The following is a 23,986-nucleotide window of genomic DNA, read 5'->3' on the forward strand; positions in this document are numbered from 1 at the left end:
CAAGGTTAACACTCATTGGTAACATCATTGTACTCATTGTAATCCGGCGATACAAAGCAAATACATCACAAGGTGGTGACCAAGTGGGTTCGTTGGGACCCAATCAAGTGTACCATCTCATCTCTCTCTCTCTCTCTCTCTCTCTCTCTCTCTCTCTCTTATGCAGAGCTCAACGCCCCAGACCCCATGGCCCTCGCCCACAGCCACGCCACCACAGGAAGATCCGGGCCATCATCGCAGGACCTCCTCGCGCCAGCTCAGTTTTACCACCTTGAGCACCATGTCACAGCGGCCCATGAGGGATGTATTAGGGTGATATGAGAGCTCTCTGCTCATGTACCTAGATCAAATTTTAAAGTTCTAGGATTTTGTTATCTTTCTTTATTACTATTTTGTACCCAGGATGATGTACCTCATGGATATGATGTAACCTTTTGGTCTCATAGGTCATTTTGGCCTTTTGAAGACGTTAATACAACTCTCTCTCTCTCTCTCTCTCTCTCTCTCTCTCTCTCTCTCTCTCCCCCCTAAGCCCCGCTTGAGCCTCGCCACGCTGGGCCTGGTGTACCACGCCATAGCGGTCACCTCCATGATGTGTCCCGCCCTGTAACAAGACTGTGGTACGTTGGGAGAGCCAGGCCAACAAACGCTGGCCATTACCACAATGCCGAGGAAACTCACCTACGTGCCCGCGCCACACCGACCAAGCCATTGACCAGTCACAGCTCGAGCTCGTGGGAGGTGTTTCTCTTAGCAAAGATCGACAAGCTACGAGAAGAAAACGAAGCCTTGAAGAAGTAGCTCAGTAAAGTTGAGGCCAAGGTGGCCACTCTCGAGGGCAAGCCTGGCCCAGTTCAAGAAGTTCAGGAGCAGATCCAAGAAGCCAAGAAGGAGTTCATTGACAAAGGTATGCAACAACATGTGAAATTAGATGTTATTTCCACCATCAAGGAAGAAAAACTTCAAGTGTCGGTTGCCTGAGACATTCGGGTAGGGGGACTCCCACAGGGTTGGGACAAGCAAGAGGTAAGGGAGCAAACCGAGATTGATGCAGATGACTACATCCCCGATACGGACATCTGGAAGAGGAGAATCAGCAGGGTTCTCTCCTCCATCGACATAGGCAATCCATATCTCATTACCCCAAAAGGGGGAAAAGCCATCCTATGCTATGAAACCAAGAAGGACAAGATCAAGGTATTGCGACAATCCAAGGCACTCCAAGGCACCAAGCTGTGGCTAGCAGACAAGCTTACACCTATGCAGCTCAAAAACAAAAGTGCAGAACTTGCTAAAGTTCGAGAAGCCTGCCAAGCTGGAAAGTGGGCTGTCTACCGCAAAGGAAGAGCAATAATTGAAGACTTCCGGAAGCCTAAACCCCACTAACTAGCTCTCTCCTACGTACCAGATGCATTCATATTACACATGGCAGTTGAACCTTAGCTTTTTATTTTTATTTTCAATGTTCGCGCTTATGCGCACTTGCACCCAAGTGCACCCCGAAGTGCATTGTAATGATTGTGATGTCATGTCTTTTGGTCCCATATGCCTTCAAGGCATTCTGCGGACGTTAATATGACTTTCTTTCTCCCCCTTTAAAGTTGTTGCATTCTTAATCACACCTTAATCATCAATTCTTCTGCCACACCTATAACATTGGTATCAGAGAGCTTTGGCTTTCACGGAGGCTGTGACAAACCAAGTAAAAATTCTCTCATGGATGGTTATTGAGCTCCAAGGAACACCCCTAACCTGCCCACATAGTATATCATGAAGCTCTAAGAGGCCTGCCAGCATCATCTCTAGAGCCTGATCGCCTCATTCCACATGATAGGTTGTTGGTCAATCTCAGCTCTTCTGGAAGGAAGCCTTTGCCTCAAGGAGCCTCTCAAGCCATGCCAAAGTGTAATTATGGCAGACATAAGATAGCAGGAAAAACAAACTGATATCAGCTAAAGTGAAAATCCATCTACTACTGCGTCTCCAATCTCCCTCATAGGGAGGAGTACAGGAAAGGATACCACCAAGGAAGAAATCCTTACAAGGCCGAATTCTGGGTAAAAAGCCTCTGACTATAAGCTTACAAGGCAAAGCTTTGCACTGAATATCCAGATCAATAATTTTGTGAGACCCTCCTTATCACTTGGAAGAATCAACAAGGAACTCTGGCTCTAGTATCTGCACTGTCATCAAGCCTGGACCAAAGAAACTTCCTGACCACTATGCATCCACAAAAATAACACCAGTAAGACGTAACAAACCAAGCAGTGTTCACTAACACCTGGCTCATTATTGTCATCCTAAAGGCTGAATCCAGCCTCACGAGCACCAAAAAGAAGATTCCTATAGATGCTCTCTAGAACTAGAATAAAGTACTGAGCAGAGGAAAAGACAACCTGAGTACTTGGGAGAAGTGCCTCTTCAAACCCAAATGAAGCCAATATTTCTCGAATAGGCTTATGGACCCCAAAAACCACAAGACTTATGCCAATTGTTAAGGACCCCCACTGCATGGCAAAAAGTATCCAAGGCCAACCTGAAGGAAGGGAGCATATATATGGAAGCATCCAAGAAACGCGTTGTATCATGTACAAGCTCACTATTAGAAAGCTCCTCATCATGTCTGATCAAGTGGCTCAAATAAGAGATCCATGCCTGCGACCTCAAAAATATACTCATAGTCTCAGCCATAAACAAGTACAGTTGACAAGCAAGAGAGCATCCCTCGGCGAAGTAATCTGAAATCTCACCCATCCAGCATTATGAATAAACCCCCCCCCCCCCCCCCCTCCCTTCTTCCCTTCTTCTTTGTCTGCTGACCGCTCCATTATATTGAAGTCACCACCACCTAACAGAACTTTGACTTTTAAAGCAAGCACGGTTTTTAGCTAAACATTTTGTGACAGTTTTCAACAAAACATTTCGTAAGAGTTTTATGTGGTTTCAACTTGTACAAAACGTGTTTCAGTGCAACTATGGTCCCCTGGTCGCAAAGTAGCCCAGGGAGACACTCGCCTTCATATAACAGTGATCTGCTGATACTCAAGATCGATTGCCATGCCTATACCATTCACATGACAGGGTTCAGCATGTCTCCATTGCCCAGCTGATCGCCAAGTGATAAAGTGGGTGCTAAGATGGTGCTCGGGAAGAGCCAAAAAATCATCCCCCATACTGGTTGTGCAGCCAGGCAATCCCAGAGGCAGTGGCAATGGGACTCCTGTGCTCCCCACGGTGTCGACAACCAGCCGGTCTGCCCATCATAGCCATGGGCCCATAATATTTCTTAATCAGCTCAATCAGTGTAGGCAGAGACAAGCCTTATAAAGGGCATCATCTCATTATCCTCCCTTCCTCTTCAATCCACTGCAATGCAGCAGCTCTCCTTCCTTTTCTTGAGATCCTACTTTTGGTACTTACATAAACGCATCCCATATGAAACTCTTACAATTCATTAAGAGCATGTTGGAGAAGTCTACACTGGTTTCAGCATTTCAATTTACTTTAGATGAGTTAATAGGGCTCATAACTGTCAAATTCAAGCCAAATTTATCTGATGCTAATCCTAGACAAGTGCATCAGTGGCAAAGAAAACTTTACGTGTGAGGCCCAAGTTCTTTGATGTCATGTTCGATCATAAAATCATAGCGCCCACCTCCTTTAATAAAGTCCATGGGCGTTTTGGAATTGTCGGCTAGCATGATCCTCTGACGTTCTGTCTGAATTTCTGCCTGGATTTTCAAGAACCAAAGTAGCTTGTTATTGTCACACAAAAAGCTTGAAAGGATTACAAAGGCAGAAAATCTCCTTCACTATCAGTAAGTTTGGCATAAATCAAGAGGACACAAAGAAAAGGGCTTTAAATATTATGACCCAAAACCCTTCATAAGATTGGAATATATACAATTAGAATAAAAGAAACAAACAGTAGCAAGAAACCTTTTTCAGCTAAGAAAAAAAGCACTAGAAAATAAATCTCTCCAAACATACACCATCAAGAAGCACTTCCGAAAAGGGTTGCAGTTTGATGCAACAAAAGTATTTTAAAAAAGGATTCTCGCTTAAGCTCTGTCCAACAATAGAGTGGGCTGCACAGCATTGAAAATATCTTGCAGAAGAAGTGTTCACCAAAAATAATAACTTGAGTTCACCGCCCAAGGCAACAACTGTTTCACACCAATGGAAACTTCAAATTGCTATCCTAGATAATTGCTATATTTGGAGTCATAGAACTCAAGTCATGATTGAAACAGGGGTGTGTTACCTAGAGGTCCCACCTCCACTTTCCAGTCACCTGTTCAAGGGCTGGTGTATTAGCAATAATAGTGTAAGGTCTCCACAGATCCAACCAAGGCCTATCGAACATAGAATCAGTAAGGGCTAGGGTTAGACCCACATGTTGGAAGAGAATGACTCAAACACAAGAGCTTGCAGCCAAGGAAGTGCAGAGGAGATAGAGAAGAGTGAGAGAGAGAGAGAGAACTCACACAATGCTCAAGAATATCTTGATTGTCTTGATGAGGCTCAAGGGAGACCTCGTATTTATAGTGATACAAGGGTATGGGCGGGCGCCCAACTTATGGGGCGCCCGGCGGACCAAATACAAAGAATGCCGTTACAAGGCCCAAATGAGGGCCAAATGTACAAGTAAATATATGGCCGCGAAGCTCTCGAAAAGAGCTACGCGATGATCAAGGTCCGGAGGCGAAACTGGGACTTTATACCCAACAACCTCCCACTTAAAGGGCCAGTGAAGCTCCTCTAAGCTATGTAACTCCCACCCGCTGTAGACACATATCAAGCTGTGCTTTTGGCAAACTTTTGGTGAGAGCATCTGCAGGGTTCTCATGAGTGCCAATCTTGACCAAACTGACCAAACCATCATCTAGCACCTGTCTGATGAAGTGGTACCGTACATCAATGTGTTTGGTACGAGCATGAAACATGGCATTCTTAGCCAGGTATATAGCACTCTGGCTATCACAACCAAGGACCGGAGCCCTCTCTGGCAATCCAAACTCTGTGACAAGGCGTGCTAACCAAATGGCCTCCTTAGAAGCCTCTGTGACGGAGATGTATACCCACTAGTAGACTTGCGGGTATCAGAATCACCTGCCATGTCTGAATCACAATAACCCTGCACCTCAAGTGGACCTTTACCATACATAAGGCATTTCTTCCGTGTCCCCTTCAAGTACCTCAAAATAGACTTTATAGCATCCCAATGTGCTTTGCCCGGGTTGGACATAAAACGACTGACTACTCCCACTGAATGAGCAATGTCTGGCCGTGTAGCAACCATAGCATACATAAGAGATCCACAAGCAGAAGCATAAGGGATCCCACGCATAGTACTGGCTGCATCATCATCTTTTGGGCAATCATCCTTGGATAGTTTAACATAGGACTGCAATGGAGCACCCAAAGGCTTAGAATCAGCCATGTTAAATCTATCAAGGACTTTCTGGATATACTTCTCCTGCGAGAGGAAAAGCAACTTCTGTGCTCTGTCCCGTCTAATCCGAAGACCCAAAATATGTTCAGCTGAACCCAAGTCCTTCATAGCAAAAGCTGACTTCAGCCGGTCCTTAAGAGCTTCCAAAATGCTCTTATTCTTCCCGGCAAGAAGCATGTCATCAACATACAGCACAAGTATCACTGGGCTGCCATCTGCATCAGTTTTAGTATACAAGCAATGATCTGCATGGCTACGATTAAACTTCTGGTTAAGCATGAAAGCATCAAACTTTTTGTACCACTGCCTCGGGGCTTGTTTCAGCCCATAGAGACTACGCTTCAGCTTACAAACCAGATGTTCTTTGCCAGGAATGACAAAGCCTTCAGGCTGCTTCATATACAGCTCTTCATCTAAATCACCATGTAAGAAAGCTGTCTTTACATCCATCTGATACAGTTCTAAATCCAAAACAGCAGTGAGAGCAAACAAAACACGAAGGGTGGTCATTTTGACCACAGGAGAGAAGACCTCCTGAAAATCAATCCCTTCCTTCTGAGCATAGCCCTTAGCAACAAGGCGGGCTTTATACTTAGGCTGGCCGTCAACTGTCTTGACTTTGTACACCCACTTGTTAGGAATAGCCTTCCTTCCTTTGGGCAACTCAACCAAGTCCCAAGTGTCATTTGCATGTAGAGACTTAATCTCCTCCTGCATAGCATGCTCCCACTTGTTTCGGAGTTCACAAGACTTAGCCTCTTTGAAAGTAAGAGGCTCACCCTCATCTGTAAGCAAAACATGTTGCAAAGAGGGATCAAAACGCTGAGGTTCCCTCCGAAAACGAGTAGACCTCCGTACCCAATGATCATTGGCTGGTTGGGGGTCAATATCGGGAGGAATCATAATTTCAGCATCAAAAGGCTGCGGGTTTTCACGAACAGCCTGATGTTCAGCATATAGGGGTTGCTGCCCTACACCTCCAGGAGCATGAAGCGGCTGTCCAACCTCTTCTGGCTCAAATATCACGGACTCATTATGTTCAGCCCTTTGTGAAGCATCCTGGGGCTCATTTTCAGCATCAATGGGTGGCTGCCCTTGCTGAAATTTGACCTTTTTCTGATCACCATGAGAGGCACAAACATTACGGAGCAGCTTTGCCTCATAAAATACAACATCCCGGCTGCGAACCACTTTGTTGGTTGATGGCAACCACACACGGTAGCCCATCTCACCTTCATCACCGTAGCCAACGAAGGTGCCCTTCTCGGACTTAGCATCAAGCTTGTTCCGGTCTTCCTTGCGGATATGCACATATGCATCACAACCAAAGATGCGTAAGTGGTCATATGAGGACGGTTTGCCAGACCAAACCTCCTCAGGGATTCCACCTTTCAAAGCTGTGTGTGGAGATCGATTGCAAACATGAACTGCAGTTTTCAAGGCTTCTCCCCAAAAATCCTGAGAGAGATTAGCTGTGGACAGCATGCATCGAACTCTTTCACACAGTGTACGATTATACCTTTCAGCCACACCATTTGAAGAGGGGCTATAGGGGGGTGTAAGTTCCCTCTTAATGCCATTATCATCACAAAATTTCTGAAATTTAGTACTAACAAACTCACCCCCATTGTCAGTGCGTAAGCATTTAATCTTCACTCCTGTTTGAGTATGAACAAATGCATAAAACTTTTGAAATGCAGCAAAAGCATCATCCTTAGATTTCAACAAAGTGATCCATACTTTTCGTGAGTGATCATCCACAAAAGACACAAAGTACTTTGAACCACCTTTAGATTTAATGGGCATGCTGCATATGTCAGAGTGGACCAAGTCCAACTTTTCAGCCTTGCGAGAGGCACGAGAGGAGTAAGAACTCCTATTCTGTTTCCCATACAAGCAATCATTACAAAAATCAAGCTTGCTTCCTTTTGCATCAAACTTGTTCAAGGAGGACAAAATGGAGAGACCCTTATGGCTCATGTGGCCAAGTCTCTTATGCCAAAGCTCCATGTGGGAGCGTACCTCTGCAAAAGCAATAAACTTACCAGACAAAGCCTGACCATGAAGGCTATATAATGTTCCTTTCTTGCATCCTTTTGAAATCAGCCTTGTGCCTTTGGTCAATTTCCATGTGCCATTTCCAAATATGGCCGTGTATCCCAAGGCATCAAGCTGGCCCACAGACAGGAGACTGGTTTTCAAACCAGGCACATACCTCACATTTGGCAGCACAAACTCACTACCATCCTGCAAAGTCAAATTCACGGTGCCCATACCTTCAATATTGCAAGCATGATCATTCCCCAAGAACACCTTTCCTCGGGAGCCTGCAGTGAAAGTTGCAAAACACTCCTTGATAGGAGTTACATGAAAAGAGGCACCCGTGTCAATAATCCAAGTCTGTGAAAACACATCAGATTCATACATCAAGGCATGAATAACATCTGGTTCTGTGACATGCAAGTTATGAACATCAAGAGCATTAGCAGAAAAAACACATAGCACATCATCTGAGTCAGACAGTTCCTCTATGACAACACCAGAGGCCACATTGGCCTTGCTCTTGTCCTTTTCGAACTCTTCTGCTTTGCTGGAATTACTCTCTTTTTCCTTCTTTTTGTCATTTGAATGACTGGATTTCTTCTTCCGGTCTTGCTCCATCTTGTAAAACTTGCAATCTGGCTTCTTGTGGCCTTTACGACCACACTGGTAGCATGTAACATCAGACTGCTGGCCCTTGCTCTTGCTTCTACCCTTTGAATTGGTAGTAGTATTTCCTCGCTTGGTCGTCCTCCCTCGTGAGACATTTGCAGAACCGCTAGTCTCTGAGGTCTTCCTCCGGATATCTTCATTGAGAATAGCACCCCTGACTCCATCAAAAGTTAGGTTGGGATTTGTCCCAAGTGACACCACAAGTGTCTCCCAAGAGTCAGGCAAAGTAGTGAGCAAAAAGATAGCTTTTAACTTATCATCAAAAACAGGCAATCCAGAATCCTGCATCTGATTAAGCACCCCTGTGAAAGCAGTAATATGCTCTACTGCATTCTTAGAATCATCAAGTTGCATATTCATGAGTTTCCTGATGAGATGTACCTGGTTCACTGGCGTGGTGATCTCATAGGTGCTTCTCAGCTTCTCCCAGACGGCATAGGCTGTTGTCAGCCCTTTGAGGTCTACAAGAACCTCATCAGCAACAGCCATCTGGAGATAGGCAACGGCCTTTCTGTTCAGGATTCCCCATTCATCATCTGTCATAGCAGCGGGTTTGAACTGCTCAAGTGCAGTATCACATTCCCGCAGATAGAGGATATTCTGAATCCTCACCTTCCAAAGATCAAACCCAGTGCCTGCAAACTTCTTAATCTCTAGTAGACCCTTAAGATCACTTGTAGACGCCATGACTTATCAAACTGACACTTCAGAAAGTAAGCAATAGCAAGATGTTATGTACCAGATATGGGTTGACTGTAGGATGCTCGTAGATTGATGGAACAACTTCAAGTGAAGGAGACGGCGGAAGAGAATCACCGGATGTCGATGTAAACCCGCCGAGGGGCAGTTATGTTGCTGTCTTTGGGGTTGCTCGTAGATCCTGTCTGCTGGAGGCAACGTCGGCTGCTGCTAGTGGCCGTGGGGCTGCTGGCTGCAGCCCGGACTTCTTGCTGGTGGCCTTGGGGCTGCTGGCTGCAGCGTTGGCTGCTGCTGGTGGTCGTGGGGCTGCTGGCTGCAGCCCTAGCTGCTGCTGGTAGTCGTGGGGCTGCTGGCAGCAGCGTTGGCTGCTGCTGATGGCAGCCGTACAGCAAGGAGAGAACAAGGCAGCAAACGCTGCTGATTGCAGCAGCGCAGCAGCAAAAACGCAGCAAAGGGGACAGCAAGGGAGAGGAAAACGCAGCAGAAGGGCAGCAGGGGTGGAGCAGAAAACGCAGGAGAAGGGAAGAGCAAGAAAAAACCACAAAAGAGGCTCCTGCGTTAAAAAGAAAAGAGCAGCACTCAAAAAAAAAACGCACCAGATTGATGATAGAAGGGAGGTGTTTGACGCGAAAAACGCAGACGATCCCGTAGTCAATTGGTGGAAGACACCTCTAGCTTCTGCATACAGCTTCCCTCCATAGCTCTGATACCAGTTGTTGGAAGAGAATGACTCAAACACAAGAGCTTGCAGCCAAGGAAGTGCAGAGGAGATAGAGAAGAGTGAGAGAGAGAGAGAGAACTCACACAATGCTCAAGAATATCTTGATTGTCTTGATGAGGCTCAAGGGAGACCTCGTATTTATAGTGATACAAGGGTATGGGCGGGCGCCCAACTTATGGGGCGCCCGGCGGACCAAATACAAAGAATGCCGTTACAAGGCCCAAATGAGGGCCAAATGTACAAGTAAATATATGGCCGCGAAGCTCTCGAAAAGAGCTACGCGATGATCAAGGTCCGGAGGCGAAACTGGGACTTTATACCCAACACCACACACTTGAGAAACCCTAACAAGGGTTTCATAGACCCGTTGATGTCATACACATCGCATGACTGCGAAGAATTGTAGCTAGTGACTCACCACCCAACCTTAGATTGGGTGCCTCGAACCACCCCCGAGCCTGAGGTCTAATTGCCCGCGAACTTGCCAAGCCCAAATGACCCCAACCTGGCATTCCATACTGCCAAGCTGAGCCACCCTGTTGCAACCCCATGGCCCTGTGGTCATGCACACCCCTGGCAGCTCTCCTGTCCGCTATGTGGATACCTATAATGACTCATAAGTGCCCTAAAGGTCACTTCTATAGCAATAACCTAGCTATTATTGGCCCTTGTTTTATTTATAAGCTTTTTTGCTTTATTTATAAGCTTTTAGCTACAACTAGCCCCTTCCTATTAATTATTGAGCCGCGGCCAATCTAGACCTCATCCTACTAGCACCCTTAGCCTACATGTGAACCCCCCATGTACCCGCCCCCTACTAAGCCTTAACCCTAATCTTGGGTTAGCACACGCCCCTAACCTCAAGTTACCCTAACCCTAGGCTGGTCAGGACGTAACATTATTTCCCCCTTCTATTAGATTCATGTCCTCCTGAATCCATTAGGAGATACACCACTCTAAGCGATTCCTCGGAGCATCTACACAAGTCCCCTAGCTCTTACCTAAGCCAGTATGAAACTCCTCTTGTAGGCCTTGCTACAAAGATTCAACTGCTTACTATCAATAAAATCCAACTCTCCTCTAAGAGTTGAAAGGTTCATTATAATCCAACTCCAATCCAAGAGTTGAAATACCAGTCCTAATCGCAATCTAATCCAATCATTGAGGTAGGACACTTGGTCATGACACGCAACAAGTTATACCAGAACAAATCTAGCACAGATCCACAACACATATCAACTTGCATACCAAATGGCATCCTGCATTGGTTGTCAGCAAACACCCACTTAGTGAAAACAAGTTCCAGCATCTCATTAACCCCATCACAAGTCCAAATAACCCATGTTTAGATAACAAGTTGCATCAACTCTCCCACTTAGAATTTGTGCATCTTTGTGTTTTGGGGCTTTACCATTTATCTGGTATTTTATTGTATTTTACTCCTATTTATTTGTCCAGGGCCAGTCGGCCAGCCCTAGAGGCAGTTGGCCAGTTCCCTATTGCACTATATAAGGAGTTCCTCATTATTCACTCAACCATCCACTTCCCTTGCACATTGTTCAACACTCAGTTGCTGGCCACTGCCATTGTAAAGCTTTACTGCTCTTATAAAGGGTTATCTTGTCCAACTCCCTCAATCTCCTTTGCACTCTCTCATATGTTTACTGTTTAATGCTTCCGCCTGTGCTCTCTCTTTCATGGTATCATACGCTTAGGTCCAGGCTGCTCCAAACTCTGCAAACCTGCCCACCTTTCCCTCCTTTGTTGTCCGTTTTTCTCCATATCTCTCCCGGCTGCAGATCTATGACAACAAGTGGCTGTGTTTCCCAACTGTGCTGCATTTTCAGGTCTAGCCAGCCTGCTGTTTGCTGCCAGCCAGTTTTGGTGGCTGTGTTTTCTCCTACAGAGGCAAGACCGGCCAATTTACTTGGCTGCGTTTTCTTCTACAGAGGTAAAAGGTGGAGTTGTGGCTGTGTTTTCTACACCGGCATCTGTTTTTTGGTGAGTTCTTTGCATTTGATGCTGCCAGATAAGTGGCCCAACATTGTCTTCTTCCTCCACAAGTCCCTGCCCTTCCGGTAGGAGGTTCCCGGTGGATCTTGGACTGTTTTGCTGCTGTCCATCCTCTTTCTCTCTTAGGTTTGAGAGGGAGCTGATTGTTCCTGGTGCCTCGCTTCGTTGGAAGCACTTGAGAGAAGTGGAGAGCTGAGATTTGTTCTTTGCTGTTGTGGATATGGTTCCCCCCTATACAAATAAGGATGACAAGTTGAAAGGACCCAACTATGCTCATTGAAAGCTTCAGATGCGGATCTGGTTCATCCACAAGGGTTTGTGGGACATTGTTCAGGACACTGAAAGGAAGCCCGAGCGTCCTCAAAACTCTAGGCGGTGGAGTCAAGATCAGGAGGATGAATTTGTTGTGGAATTACAAGACTGGGAGAATCGGGACTCGAAGGCGCATTCTGTGCTTGTGCAGACCATCACCGAGGAGGTCTCACCGGCACTGCAAACTCTCACCAGTGCTCAACAGGTATGGTCAAAATTGGAGGATCTCTTTGCTCGAGATTCATCGATGAGGGCACCTACCTTGCAGGGACAACTCTACGGCTTGTTATTTCATGCAGTCTTTTCTCATGAAGGCCAAGATTATCCGTGACCAGTTACTGCCTATGGGTGCTGCTTTGTCCTCTTCTCAACTGGTTACTCTTATCCTCACCAAACTTCCTCCGGACTATGATGTGATTTCTCGATCTTTGCCGTGCCAGGTCACATCCACTCAGTTGGATTTTGATGATCTTAGCCCCCTACTTTTGGAGGAGTCCATTCTTATCTCATAGGGCAAGTTGAAGGTGTCAGTCAACACTTCTGACCAAGCACTTTCCTCAGTTCAGAAGAAAGGTCGGAGTCACTGCTTTACTTGTGAAAAAAGAGGCCATCTGTCCAAAGATTGTCCAAGAAGAAGGACAAGACCAAGGGCAAGGCTTCATCTCAGAGAAAAGGCAAAGACACGACACAGGATAGTGATACAGATTCTAGTACCACTTCTAGGGCTCCCAGGGTGCTTCCAGCTCAAGAGAACCCAAATGGTATACTTCTCTAGTACACATGCAGTTTTCCCCCTGTGTGCTTCCAGCCAGAAGAGGCTTGTGGGCAGGAGAGGGGACTGATTGCAGCTCCACTTATTGGTGCATGGGGACCGTGGTTCGGAGTTCCAAGCATTAGAAATCTGACCACACATGGTTATCTTTGGTACAGCAAAGATTATGAACTGGATCTGTTCCAAGTTCATTGTTCGAGGCTTTTGGGACGTGATGTGTTCCGTCCATTGTTGAGGATTATGGGCGCGGTGTGTCCAGCAGCTCATCATCTATTCTTGGAGTTACTGCACACTTGTATGGGAATTCGTGGCCAAGCAAAGTTCCTTGCTATTCATGGTGGCATTTTGTTTCGAGGAAACAGGTTCGTGGATGCTCTCTCCGAGGTGATTCCAGTATTCGCGGTGTTGGAGGGTCCATGATTGCATCTTCATCAACTTATCTTCTTCCGGCTCTTGCACACTATGAGCTGCAGAGGGGGTGTTAGAATTTGTGCATCTCTATGTTTTGGGGCTTTACCATTTATCTGCTATTTTATTGTATTTTACTCCTATTTATGTGTCTAGAGCCAGTCGGCCAGCCCTAGAGGCAGTTGGCCAATTCCCTATTGCACTATATAAGGAATTCCCCATTATTCACTCAACCATCCACTTCCCTTGCACATTGTTCAACACTCAGTTGCTGGCCATTGCCATTGTAAAGCTTTACTGCTGTTATAAAAGGTGATCTTGTCCAACTCCCTCAATCTCCTTTGCACTCTCATATGTTTACTATTTATGCTTCAGCCTGTGCTATCTCCTTCACCCACCTCACGCACATCCATCCATTGCCATTGTAAAGCTTTACTGCTGTTATAAAAGGTGATCTTGTCCAACTCCCTCAATCTCCTTTGCACTCTCATATGTTTACTATTTATGCTTCAGCCTGTGCTATCTCCTTCACCCACCTCACGCACATCCATGCATGTGAAACAATCGTTCACATGAGAGAAGTTCTCTGAGTACATACCATGTACTCAAGGCACAATATACCAAACACAAGATCTCCCCTGTCCAAAACTAAACGAAGCCTATGTTCAATCATAAGATCTCATTTGTCCAATCCTTATCTAAGACAACCCAGCAACTACTTCCGATTTGGCAAAGGCATAACTGCCAAATCCCTCCTCTATCCTAACTCTACACTTCCATCAAAGTCTATTTTAGTCTCAACCCTAACTTCTTGGAATTCTGTGGATGTCAATAGAAAGGTTGTCCAAATCCACTAGAAGTGAGAGATCACCCTTCAATCACCGAGCTTCTTGCTCGCAAAAGATTACCAACTGAAGGAACTTGTCCTAGAGAACCAATTATTCTTCCAAGTCACTGTCACGTGCACACCCGTGCCATGGGTAATCTCGAGCATGAACATCATAAATCCCTAATTAATCCATCAGTTAGGAAAGCATTTAGGTCATCAATAGTATCAGCAGTAGCACCATCAGCATCAGCATCAGTATGAGTATCATCATCATCAGCACTATCATCAGCATCAGCATCATCACAAGCATCACGGGAGGGCATGAGTACCCTGTCGACACCTCCAATAGGCACTCGGCACAGCCAGCAGGTGGCTCAGGCAGCAAGCGGCTAGGCGACAGCATGCAAGGCATGAGGTGTGGGCAGCATTGAAGATAAGTGCAGCCTTTTTAGGCAATATTTCATGAATTATTTGTCCATGCAACAGACAACTTCAGTAGCTGGCCAACCAGCACCCCTTGCACATATATAAGTCTAAAGTCATCATTCAACATAAGTCATCAAGTCATTCATCATTGCAGTAGAAGAAGTCAACATTAGTCATGTAGAAAAGGGGCCAGATGTCACCGTTTGGGGCTGACCAAGGGCCTCACCATGTACAAGCACATTTTTGTACCATATAAATACAAGAAAACCCTGACACCAACTCTCTCTCTCTCTTCTGTCTTAATCATGTTTAAATCAACATCTTGTTCTTAATCAAGCTTAGGGCTGTAGATCAGTACGGCAAGGCTTCTACGCATGCAACATTGGTATCAAAGCATTCAGGCTCAACCACTAAGCTTGATTAAGAAGGAGGTGCATAGATCCATCAGAAGAATGTTCCAAAGGCCTAGTTACAGGCATGATCAATCCCGACAGGCTCAACCACTAAGCACAAGTCCCAAGGAGGTGACAGATCCATCAAAAGAATGTTCCAAAGCCCTAGTTATAGGCATGATCAATTTCGGCAGGTGACCCACCGCTGTGTCAAGGGAAAGGGATAGCGGCACAGGGATAGCAGTGGAACAGATGCTCAGTTCTTTAGCAAGACCCTGCACTTGAGCGCTATGTGACACTCTCTCTATATCAGTGGAACATTTGTACAGTAGGATTACCCTTTTAGGAACATTTTGTTATATGCCGTGACCCCATTGAGAGCCCCAATCCAAGACATGTCATGCACAGTCTCCAAGCCTTAGAGCGTCTACATGTGTCAGTCCTCTCACCCACTTGGAGAATTCATCATATAAGTACCTGTAGAGGTCAACCCTAGCAGTAGGTATTGCATTAGGGGCATATGCACATGGGCCAGCCCATAAGGCACCCCATTATGGGGTTGCCTTGCATATGGGGCTAGACACCCTATCCTACCTCTCATGAGCATGTCGGCCAGCATAGCTACCATATTCAGCAGGTCGGCCATCATGGAAAGCATAGACATCTAGTCGGCAGCCTGCTTAGGCCTTCATTGTTCAAACAGCCAATTGGCCAGTCTCAGCCCGTCGCCCAGCAGATGGGACACTCATGGGAAAAAGCGCAGCATTTAAATGCTATTTTATGGTATTTTCCTTGTCCAAAGCAGGCCAACAGCCCCTGCAGTAGATCGACCAGCAGAAAATGTCCACATATAAGCAAGCGCTCAGTCCATGGCATGAATCATTCATCACAAATCAGTCTTCAAGCAGTCGAGCACATGTGTGCCTATAGCCTTTAACCTCTTGTGTATACATCCAGCATTCAGCACTTAATTGTGCTATAGTTCCCAAGGCCTCTGCGAAGATCCTCTTCAGCATTCAGCCAGCATATGTGCATCCCTCAACAGTTCTGGGCTTGCATAGTGGTCATTGAGGTGTCTTGGACAACATATGGTTCAGCCTGCGTTCAATCTTCCCAGTCCTTGCGTTGGGCAGTCCTCACTCATCATTCATTGCCATTGTACAAATTTCTCCAAAGAAATACACATGGCCTTTGGAAACTTGCTCCAGGGTCTAGAACCTGGGAAAGAGTTCAATTTTGTGGTCCTCCGATCTAGCTAGGGGAAGCTTGGGAGGCAGGTTATCCCGAAGAAAAATCTTTTGGAACCAGTCGTTAAGGGCCTTGTACTTCTCTGAAGCACTCGTTACTTCTCTGAAGCAAGGTGGTTCCAAACGTAGTGAACAATACGTTTGGAAAATGTGCTGAAAAGATTCCAAACGTAGTGAACGCTGCCCCCGATATATATATATATATATACACAAAATACTATACAACCTTTAGTTTCAATTTTGCGGGAGAGAGAGAGAGAGACTTGAGCATGTGCGGGGGGGGGGGGGGGGGGGGGGGGAGAGAGAGAGAGAGAGAGAGAGAGAGAGAAATGAAATGAAATGAAATGATATATTAACGTCTTCAAAAGGCCAAAATGACCTATGAGACCAAAAAGGTTACAACAATTGGTGGATCTGATACAATGTCTGTGTAAGGAAAGCTAAAAACAACTAAACAACTAACTGAAACTGAAACAACTATGAGGAAAAGTACGGTACCAGGAACGCCTAATGGATAACATCTAGGAGGAAAACTCCAGCAACAAAGGTAAGCATCATACACATCACTATCCAAAGATGTCTCTCATCGGTCGATGGCGGATATCCTCAATGTCCTCCATGGTGAGTACTCTAACTGGACGTCTCCCATGCCGTGCTAGTATGATCCTGATCCTCTGTTGTAGTCTCCGCCGGTGTCGAGATGGGCCTCTCATCTTGGGGCGCCTGGACCGCCCCAGCTCTATAGCCCGATCAATCAGTGTACCTCTGGTGCGGCTGTACTCTGGGGCTAGCTGCAATGCCTGCTGACCTGACTGCTCAATCTCTGGTCGAGAGAGAGACTTGAGCGCCGCATAAAGACGCCCGCAGGAGAAGACTTGAGCGCCGCACAGAGGAGGCTGCCGCACGCAAGTAAGGAAAAGCGGAAAAAAAAACGACGTTGACTTGCGTCCGTTTTTTAACCTATAAAATCAAAAGTGCACGTTCACTACGTTTCCAAACGTTAGTGAACGTTACATCCAAATGTAGTTTGGATGCAACTATGCTCTGAAGCACTCGTAACTGTTTGGGTGGTCTAAACATAGATCACCACACACTGTGCACCTTTTCGAATCTATCATTTAGCCTAGATATAGCTAATCACCAAAAAGTTAGGTATCCTTGGTTCACACTTAATGATCACGGGCGCCTTTGGCGCATTTCGAGTAATCCAAAACGTGTGCTGCTCCCACTCAACGTCAGCGGTAAACTTGTGAAACCATTGGATCCCTAAGATGATATCTGCACATACAAGAGGGGCAACCATGAAATCACGCACAAATTCTGTGCCCTGGATGACTAATTTAGCACGACGAGCTTGAAACTTGATACTCATTGGCATGCCTGTGCTAAATCCCTCCACTTTATTCATGTAGGGTTTAGACACACAAATCCAATGGGCATGGTTGTTTCCGTATGCCATACGACAGCTATCGTACGAAATACCGTACAATACGATACCATACGATGTCATACGGTCCAGATTCCGACCGTTTTTAACCATTGCCGCTTGTGCGCAGTTTTGCGAAGTAGCCGTTTGCGCCCGTATTCGATCGTTTGGATGCCCGTTTTGCATGTTTTCGGCCTTGTCATATATGATATATCATATGCCATGGCCCATATGCATAGCCTCTACTATATAAGGCTCAAGCCTTCATATCTATGTAAGCATGTAGGTTGCATGTAAAGAAGGGGCCAGCCCATAGGTGTTGGCATTATCATCTCCAAATTGGGCATATATGTGCATATTTCATGCTGTATCTGGCCAGATTTATGAGGCCATGCATTCATCTTATTTTAGATATTTTTCTGCTATTTTTTTGTCTATTTTTTAGACATTATTCTAGTATTTTTTGCATAGTCGGCCAGCCCACTGTTTTTATACTGGCCGACCAGCTCTTGTCCAACCTATAAATAGGTGGCTTGGGTTAGCATCATTAGCACATCATTATTCAGCTATTGCTGTTGGTTGTATGCACCTATGGGCAACCCTCGTGCTCTACTTCCGCAGATAACAAGTTTTCTACTTCAGTTCTTTTGCACGTGTGTTTCTTTGCAAGATCTATTTGCTGTTTTTTCTGATTTACAGCCATTCTTTCATGGTATCTGAGCCCAGTGTTACAAAAGGACCTACGTTTTCTACATCTACTACTGTAGGCAAAGATCCACCGCATCTACATATACAAAGGAGCTGCGTTTTTCTGCTGTGGACCTGCGTTTTCCATTGAGGAGCTGCGTTTTCCACTGAGGAGCTGCGTTTTCTGTTGAGGGCTGCGTTTTCCACAGAGGAGGGTACGAAGTCTCATGCTAAGATGGCTTTTCTTGCTATCTATGATCCCCCTGTTCTTTCATCCTCATAGGAGCAGGATGAGTCCATCCTGGTGGTCACACAGGAGACTTCTGATTCAGAAGTCAGTGCCCTATCCGCAACAAAGGATTATTTACGGAAGTTTCTGATAGAGACCTTATCAGTTCCTCTAATCCCTTTGGATGAGTATCTCCCTTCCCTTGTGTTGTTTCATGCTGATGCTATTATTGCAGATTTTATCTCCTCTCTTTCAGAAGAGGATAGTGGTTCTTCTACTGGGCAGGTGGATGATTTTGCAAATTTGCCGAGATATCCTCACATATTCTCGAGTTTCCTACTTTGGCAGTTGCTTCTCCTTCCTATGTTTCAGAGGAGGCATCTTCCACTATCTTGGAGCCTGTCTCTACTTTGAACCTGACAACTTCTACTATCATTGATGATCAGTTTGTTCCAATGGTTGTTTCATTTCCTTCTTCTTCAGAGGAGAAGTCTACTTCGGTCCCGATACTTGTTGCGAATGCAGAGGAGGTACCATCTATGGTTCCATCTCCTGAGGGCTTCTCTCTTCAGATTGATCCTATTGTTTCGTCTTCGATATCTTCTCGTGGCTTCTTCCGAAGACCTTCTCGGTATTCAGATGTACCATATCTTCGCGAGCTTTGTGCCTTTTATGAGGAGGTTGTTCCTTCAGACTCTTTGGAGGTCTTTCTTCAGCGTGTTGGAGTCGGTCCGCCCATCTGGCGCTGAAGAGGAGGTGTTGGCATTATCATCTCCAGATTGGGCATATATGTGCATATTTCATGCTGTATTTGGCCAGATTTATGAGGCCATGCATTCATCTTATTTTAGATATTTTTCTGCTATTTTTTTGTCTATTTTTTAGACATTATTCTAGTATTTTTTGCATAGTCGGCCAGCCCATTGTTTTTATACTGGCCGACCAGCTCTTGTCCAACCTATAAATAGGTGGCTTGGGTTAGCATCATTAGCACATCATTATTCAGATATTGCTGTTGGTTGTATGCACCTACGGGCAGCCCTCGTGCTCTACTTCAGCAGATAACAAGTTTTCTACTTCAGTTCTTTTGCACGTGTGTTTCTTTGCAAGACCTATTTGCTGTTTTTTTTTATTTACAGCCATTCTTTCAATAGGGACTACCCCAAATCAGAGATTAGAGCCTCAACAGTGAGCAAGGGGCAGCTTAGAGCCACCCCAAGGGGCCAGGAAGGGCCCACCAGCCCTAGTGTGGGCTGGGCAGGCTGTCAGCCAGCTCTATGGAGCCTGGCCAGGCAGCCGACAGGGCTATAAGCCCTACCCAGCAAGTCGGCCAGGTGTGGGGGGCCAGTCCCACACTCATGCGCTGTGCTGCCCAGCAGCCTGGGCACTGTCCCAGCCATGCACAGATTTGAACAGCCACTTATGTGGTGTGAAACCATTTAATTGCATAGTTTGGCTATTTTCCCTAGTCATGAGCATATTTGCTGCTGGCCGACCAGGGCTAGAGAAAAGGTATAAAAGCCCAGCCAAGAAAAACGATTCATTCATCTCATTGTTCACAAAGTGCTGAAGCTACTCAAGGGGCCCGGACAGCCAAGGAGGAGTTAATGCAAGGTGAATTCTGAAGGTCAAGGGCAGAGGTTTACCTCAGCCAAGAAGGTCAAGATTCACTCTTTATTTTCTGATTTGCATCATTCTAACAAAGCAAATACACCATTCGTGGTGGGGACCCTACAGAGGGTATTTGGGACCCAATACTGTGTCCTCTTCTCTCCCTCTCTCTCTCTCTCTATTTTCTACACGTCTATTTCAGTTTTGTGCGTTATATTCATCATGAAAGATTGCTGAATTCTGAGCATTGAAGTTACCGATTCGACCACGAAGTTTCCGCATGTTACACTTTTTGAGTTTTATTTGATAATAACAATGTGTCAATGCGCATTATCGCTTGTAGGTCAATGTGGATGAGTTCAAGCTCACAAGCGACTCTCTCAAGAGTGTCCACAAGGAGGTAGATGAGGAGAGATTATATGGGGAGCTCTATGCAGAGCTAGAGGAGATTGATCGACGAATTTCTCGTACTCGTCGTGGGCGTGTAACAACTCGGCCTACTAGCAGAGGAGTGCAAGTAGGCACTCGTAGATGCACCTTTCGTCCCGGCTCGAGTAGCACAGTGTAAACCTACACACGACGAGATTCCGGGAGTTCTTCCTCCGCTCCTGCAAATGAGGGCGCTCTGATTGCCTCGTCACATGACATTAGAGAGCCCGAGTTTGATGATGAGGGCAACATCCTTAGCGAAGGTGACTTCCGCGAGCGCTTAGATGGACACTCTTCTAATGGAGATGATCCTAGCGAGAGCTCTGATTTTGATAGTGATCACTTCTCCATCTAGCCTCCTCCATCTAGATTCTAGCCCCAACCCTCTAGCCTCTATTTTTTTTGTACCACTTGAACTTACTACTACTTGCGACTAGAGCGCCTCACATTGTATGACTTAGCCTATCATGATTCATCTATGTATGTTTTCAACTTGGTTTTAATGGAATTTTGGTTTGTGTCATGTGACAACTTGTTTTCTCTTTGAAATTGAAAATACCGAAGTTTGTAAGTTTTTTTTAAAGACCATATTTTACCATATGATAAGAAAAAAATTATATCGTACCATATTTTCCCGTACGGTATCGTACCTCACAACTATGCCAAAGGAATGTACGGATGTTTGAACCACAGGCTTTTGATCAAGCACTTTCGCTTGCGCAAAGTGCCGAGATGAAATACAAGAATGGAAAACCGAAGACCTCCCAGCCTGCGGAGTAGCCAAGGCAGCCAAAACCAATGGCAAGGGCCAGAACCTCGGGAGCCTCTGGCTCCAAGAACTCAAACAATGGACCTCGCCTTAGACCAAAAGACTCTGGCCAGCAAGACAAGTGGTCAGTTCAGTCTCGAAGAGCACGAACAATATAAGAAGGAGGGGCGGTGTTTCTTTTGTCATACAAAAGGACATGCTTCTAAGGCATGCCCTAAGAAGACCCCTGCACAGACCACCACCCCAGCCTCGAAAGCTTTTGTGGTGAGCCAGCCTCCCACACCGACCCCCCAAGTTGTCACTAGTCCTCCAGCTCCCACTCCTACAGTTGGCGCCATTGTCAACCAGGACCTCGAAGATAAGTAGGCGGGCAACCATGCCCAAGAGTATGAACAAAATGAATTGCTCATGTAAAGCTTTTATAGCTTTATTAACATGATTAAGACTTAATTAATAAACATAAGACAAATGCTGCAAGAAAGATTGAGTTGAGTTGTTTCCATTGAGACAGGGGCCTTTCTTAAATAGAGGCCGAAAGGGTACAAGTGAAGAGACACATCCCTGGGAAGGGGTGTGGCTCTTGAGTCAACGGTTATGTCCTTTGGACTTAGGGGTGTGTCTTTTAATGAATAGACATGTCCTTTGATAGTGACCCATGTGTAAGAGTGTGACCCTTAACAGGTGTCCTTTCAATTAATAAGGGATTAAGAAGTAATTAAGAGAGTTAGTCACAATCGTGACATTCCCTCCCACTTAAAATAAGACTACGGCTAAGAAGAGATGGTTGTCTTTAAAAGAATTCCCGAAGAAGTTCTGGATATTCCTGTAAGTCTTCATCACTTTGCCAAGTAGAGTCGGAATCATCAAGATCTCTCCATTTAACCAAAAATTCTGTAGTGAGTTTATGTCGTGTTTCTTTCTGTCTGACATCAAGAATTATCTCTGGAATTAAGAGAGTGTGTTCATCTTCGATTTCTGGAACATAATCCAAATGATCTAAAACTGGAAAATCACCGTCCACAAACTTCTTGAGCCAAGAAATGTGGAAAGTTGGATGAATTCTACCCCAAGAAGGTGGTAACTCCAACTTACAACTGAGAGATGAGTTCTTTTTAATAATACGAAAGGGTCCATAATATCTTGGGCGAAGTTTTGGAAAAACTGATTTCACTGTCTTGTATCGATGAGGGGCAATAGATAATAATACCAAGTCTCCTTCTTGAAATTCAATGTGGCGACGACGTTGATTAGCTGTGCGTTGATATTGCTCTTGGACGCTGATCATCTTATCCTTAATCTGTAATAGAATATCTTGCATTTCCTGAATGAGGTGGTCTGCTAAAGCCACTTTATGTTGAAGAACAAAGTTAGCAGGAATAAGGGGAGTATGGCCATAAGCTGCTTGAAAAGGTGTCATTCCAATAGCTGAATGATAAGAATTATTATAAGCAAATTCCACCAAAGGTAAATATTCTTCCCATGAAGCTAATCGAGACTGAATATAATGTCGCAGCATTTCTTCCAGAATCTGATTAACTCGTTCCGTTTGTCCATCTGTCTGAGGATGATACGCAGAGCTAAAGAGTAAATTTGTACCAAGAGACTTGAATATCGAAGTCCCAAAATGTCCTGTAAACTTTGGATCTCGATCCGAAACTATAGATTTTGGCAATCCATGAAGTTTGAAGATATACTGTATAAACAGTACTGCAATATCGGAAGCCTGGACTGCTTTCTTGCACGGAATGAAATGTGCCATTTTAGAAAATCTATCAACCACCACAAGAATCTGTGTATTGCCTTTAGAAGAACGTGGCAATGAAGTGATAAAATCCAAACTAATACTTTCCCAACGTTCATTGGAAACTGGAAGTGGTTGAAGAAGACCAGCTGGAACTTGTCTGCTAGCTTTCATACGTTGGCATGAGAGACACGCTATAACAAACTTAATAACATCTTGCTTCATTTGAGGCCAATAGTATGTAGATGTCAAAAGACGATAAGTCTTGTTGATGCCTGGGTGTGCAGCATAAGTGACCTCGTAATGTTCTTTCACCAATACTCTTCGAACATGAGTATCATGAGGTACACAAATACGGTCCTGATAATATAATAAACCATCCACTATTGTATATGCTCCATAAATCTTTAAGTCGGAAGGAGTTGCATTCTGAGAATTGAGAATTCGAAATGCATTTCCAAAATCACGATCTTTTGAATAACGGTCCTTGAAACTTTGAGATATATCCATTTCAACTGTAGAAATAGCCAAGACCAAAGCTGACGGCATACGACTGAGGGCATCCGCAACCACATTGGTAAGACCAGGAACATACTCAATTATCATATGAAAATCGGCTAAGAATTCGACCCAACATGCTTGCCTAGCATTCATAACTGGCTGCATGAAGATATATTTCAAAGAATGATGATCTGTTTTTACCACTGAATCCGCACCAAGGAGATAATGTTTCCATGCACGATAGGCATGAACAATAGCTAAAAATTCCTTGTCATATACCGGGTATCTTCCTTGAATTGCAGAGTGCTTATGACGGTCAAACGCAATAGCACGTCCTTGTTGCATTAAGACAGCACTAGTGGCAATATTAGAAGCATCCGTGTAAACATCAAAGGGGAAAGTAGAGTCCGAAATAGCCATGACAGGAGTTGTTGTCAAAGCTGTCTTTAAATTTGCAAAAGCTTGTGTTGCGGCTTCAGTCCATTGGAATGGAGGAGCGGACTTTAAAAGTTCGGTGAGAGGAGTAGCTATTTCGGAAAATCGATGAACCTTTGTGTGATAGAAGTTGGCAAGTCCCAAAAAAGAACGAACATCATGGATGTTTGTG

At 45.1% G+C, this 23,986-nt stretch overlaps 1 protein-coding gene across 2 annotated transcripts in view; it reads right to left on the minus strand.

The window, feature by feature from the left end:
* Window positions 1-23,986, minus strand: part of LOC147641852 (trafficking protein particle complex subunit-like protein) — a 90,828-nt gene that overhangs the window by 28,373 nt on the left and 38,469 nt on the right. For both annotated transcript variants that reach the window (XR_015266233.1, XM_086800326.1), the window contains exon 3: window positions 3,601-3,731. Coding sequence is in view for 1 of the 2 variants with exons in the window: in XM_086800326.1 (XP_086656452.1) it covers window positions 3,601-3,731 (131 nt within the window). In the remaining variant the exon portion in view is untranslated. The remainder of the gene's footprint in view (window positions 1-3,600; window positions 3,732-23,986) is intronic.

This window comes from Cibotium barometz, chromosome 1 (assembly GCF_041138505.1).
Source record: "Cibotium barometz isolate CiBa-2024 chromosome 1, ASM4113850v1, whole genome shotgun sequence".
Lineage (NCBI taxonomy): Eukaryota > Viridiplantae > Streptophyta > Polypodiopsida > Cyatheales > Cibotiaceae > Cibotium > Cibotium barometz.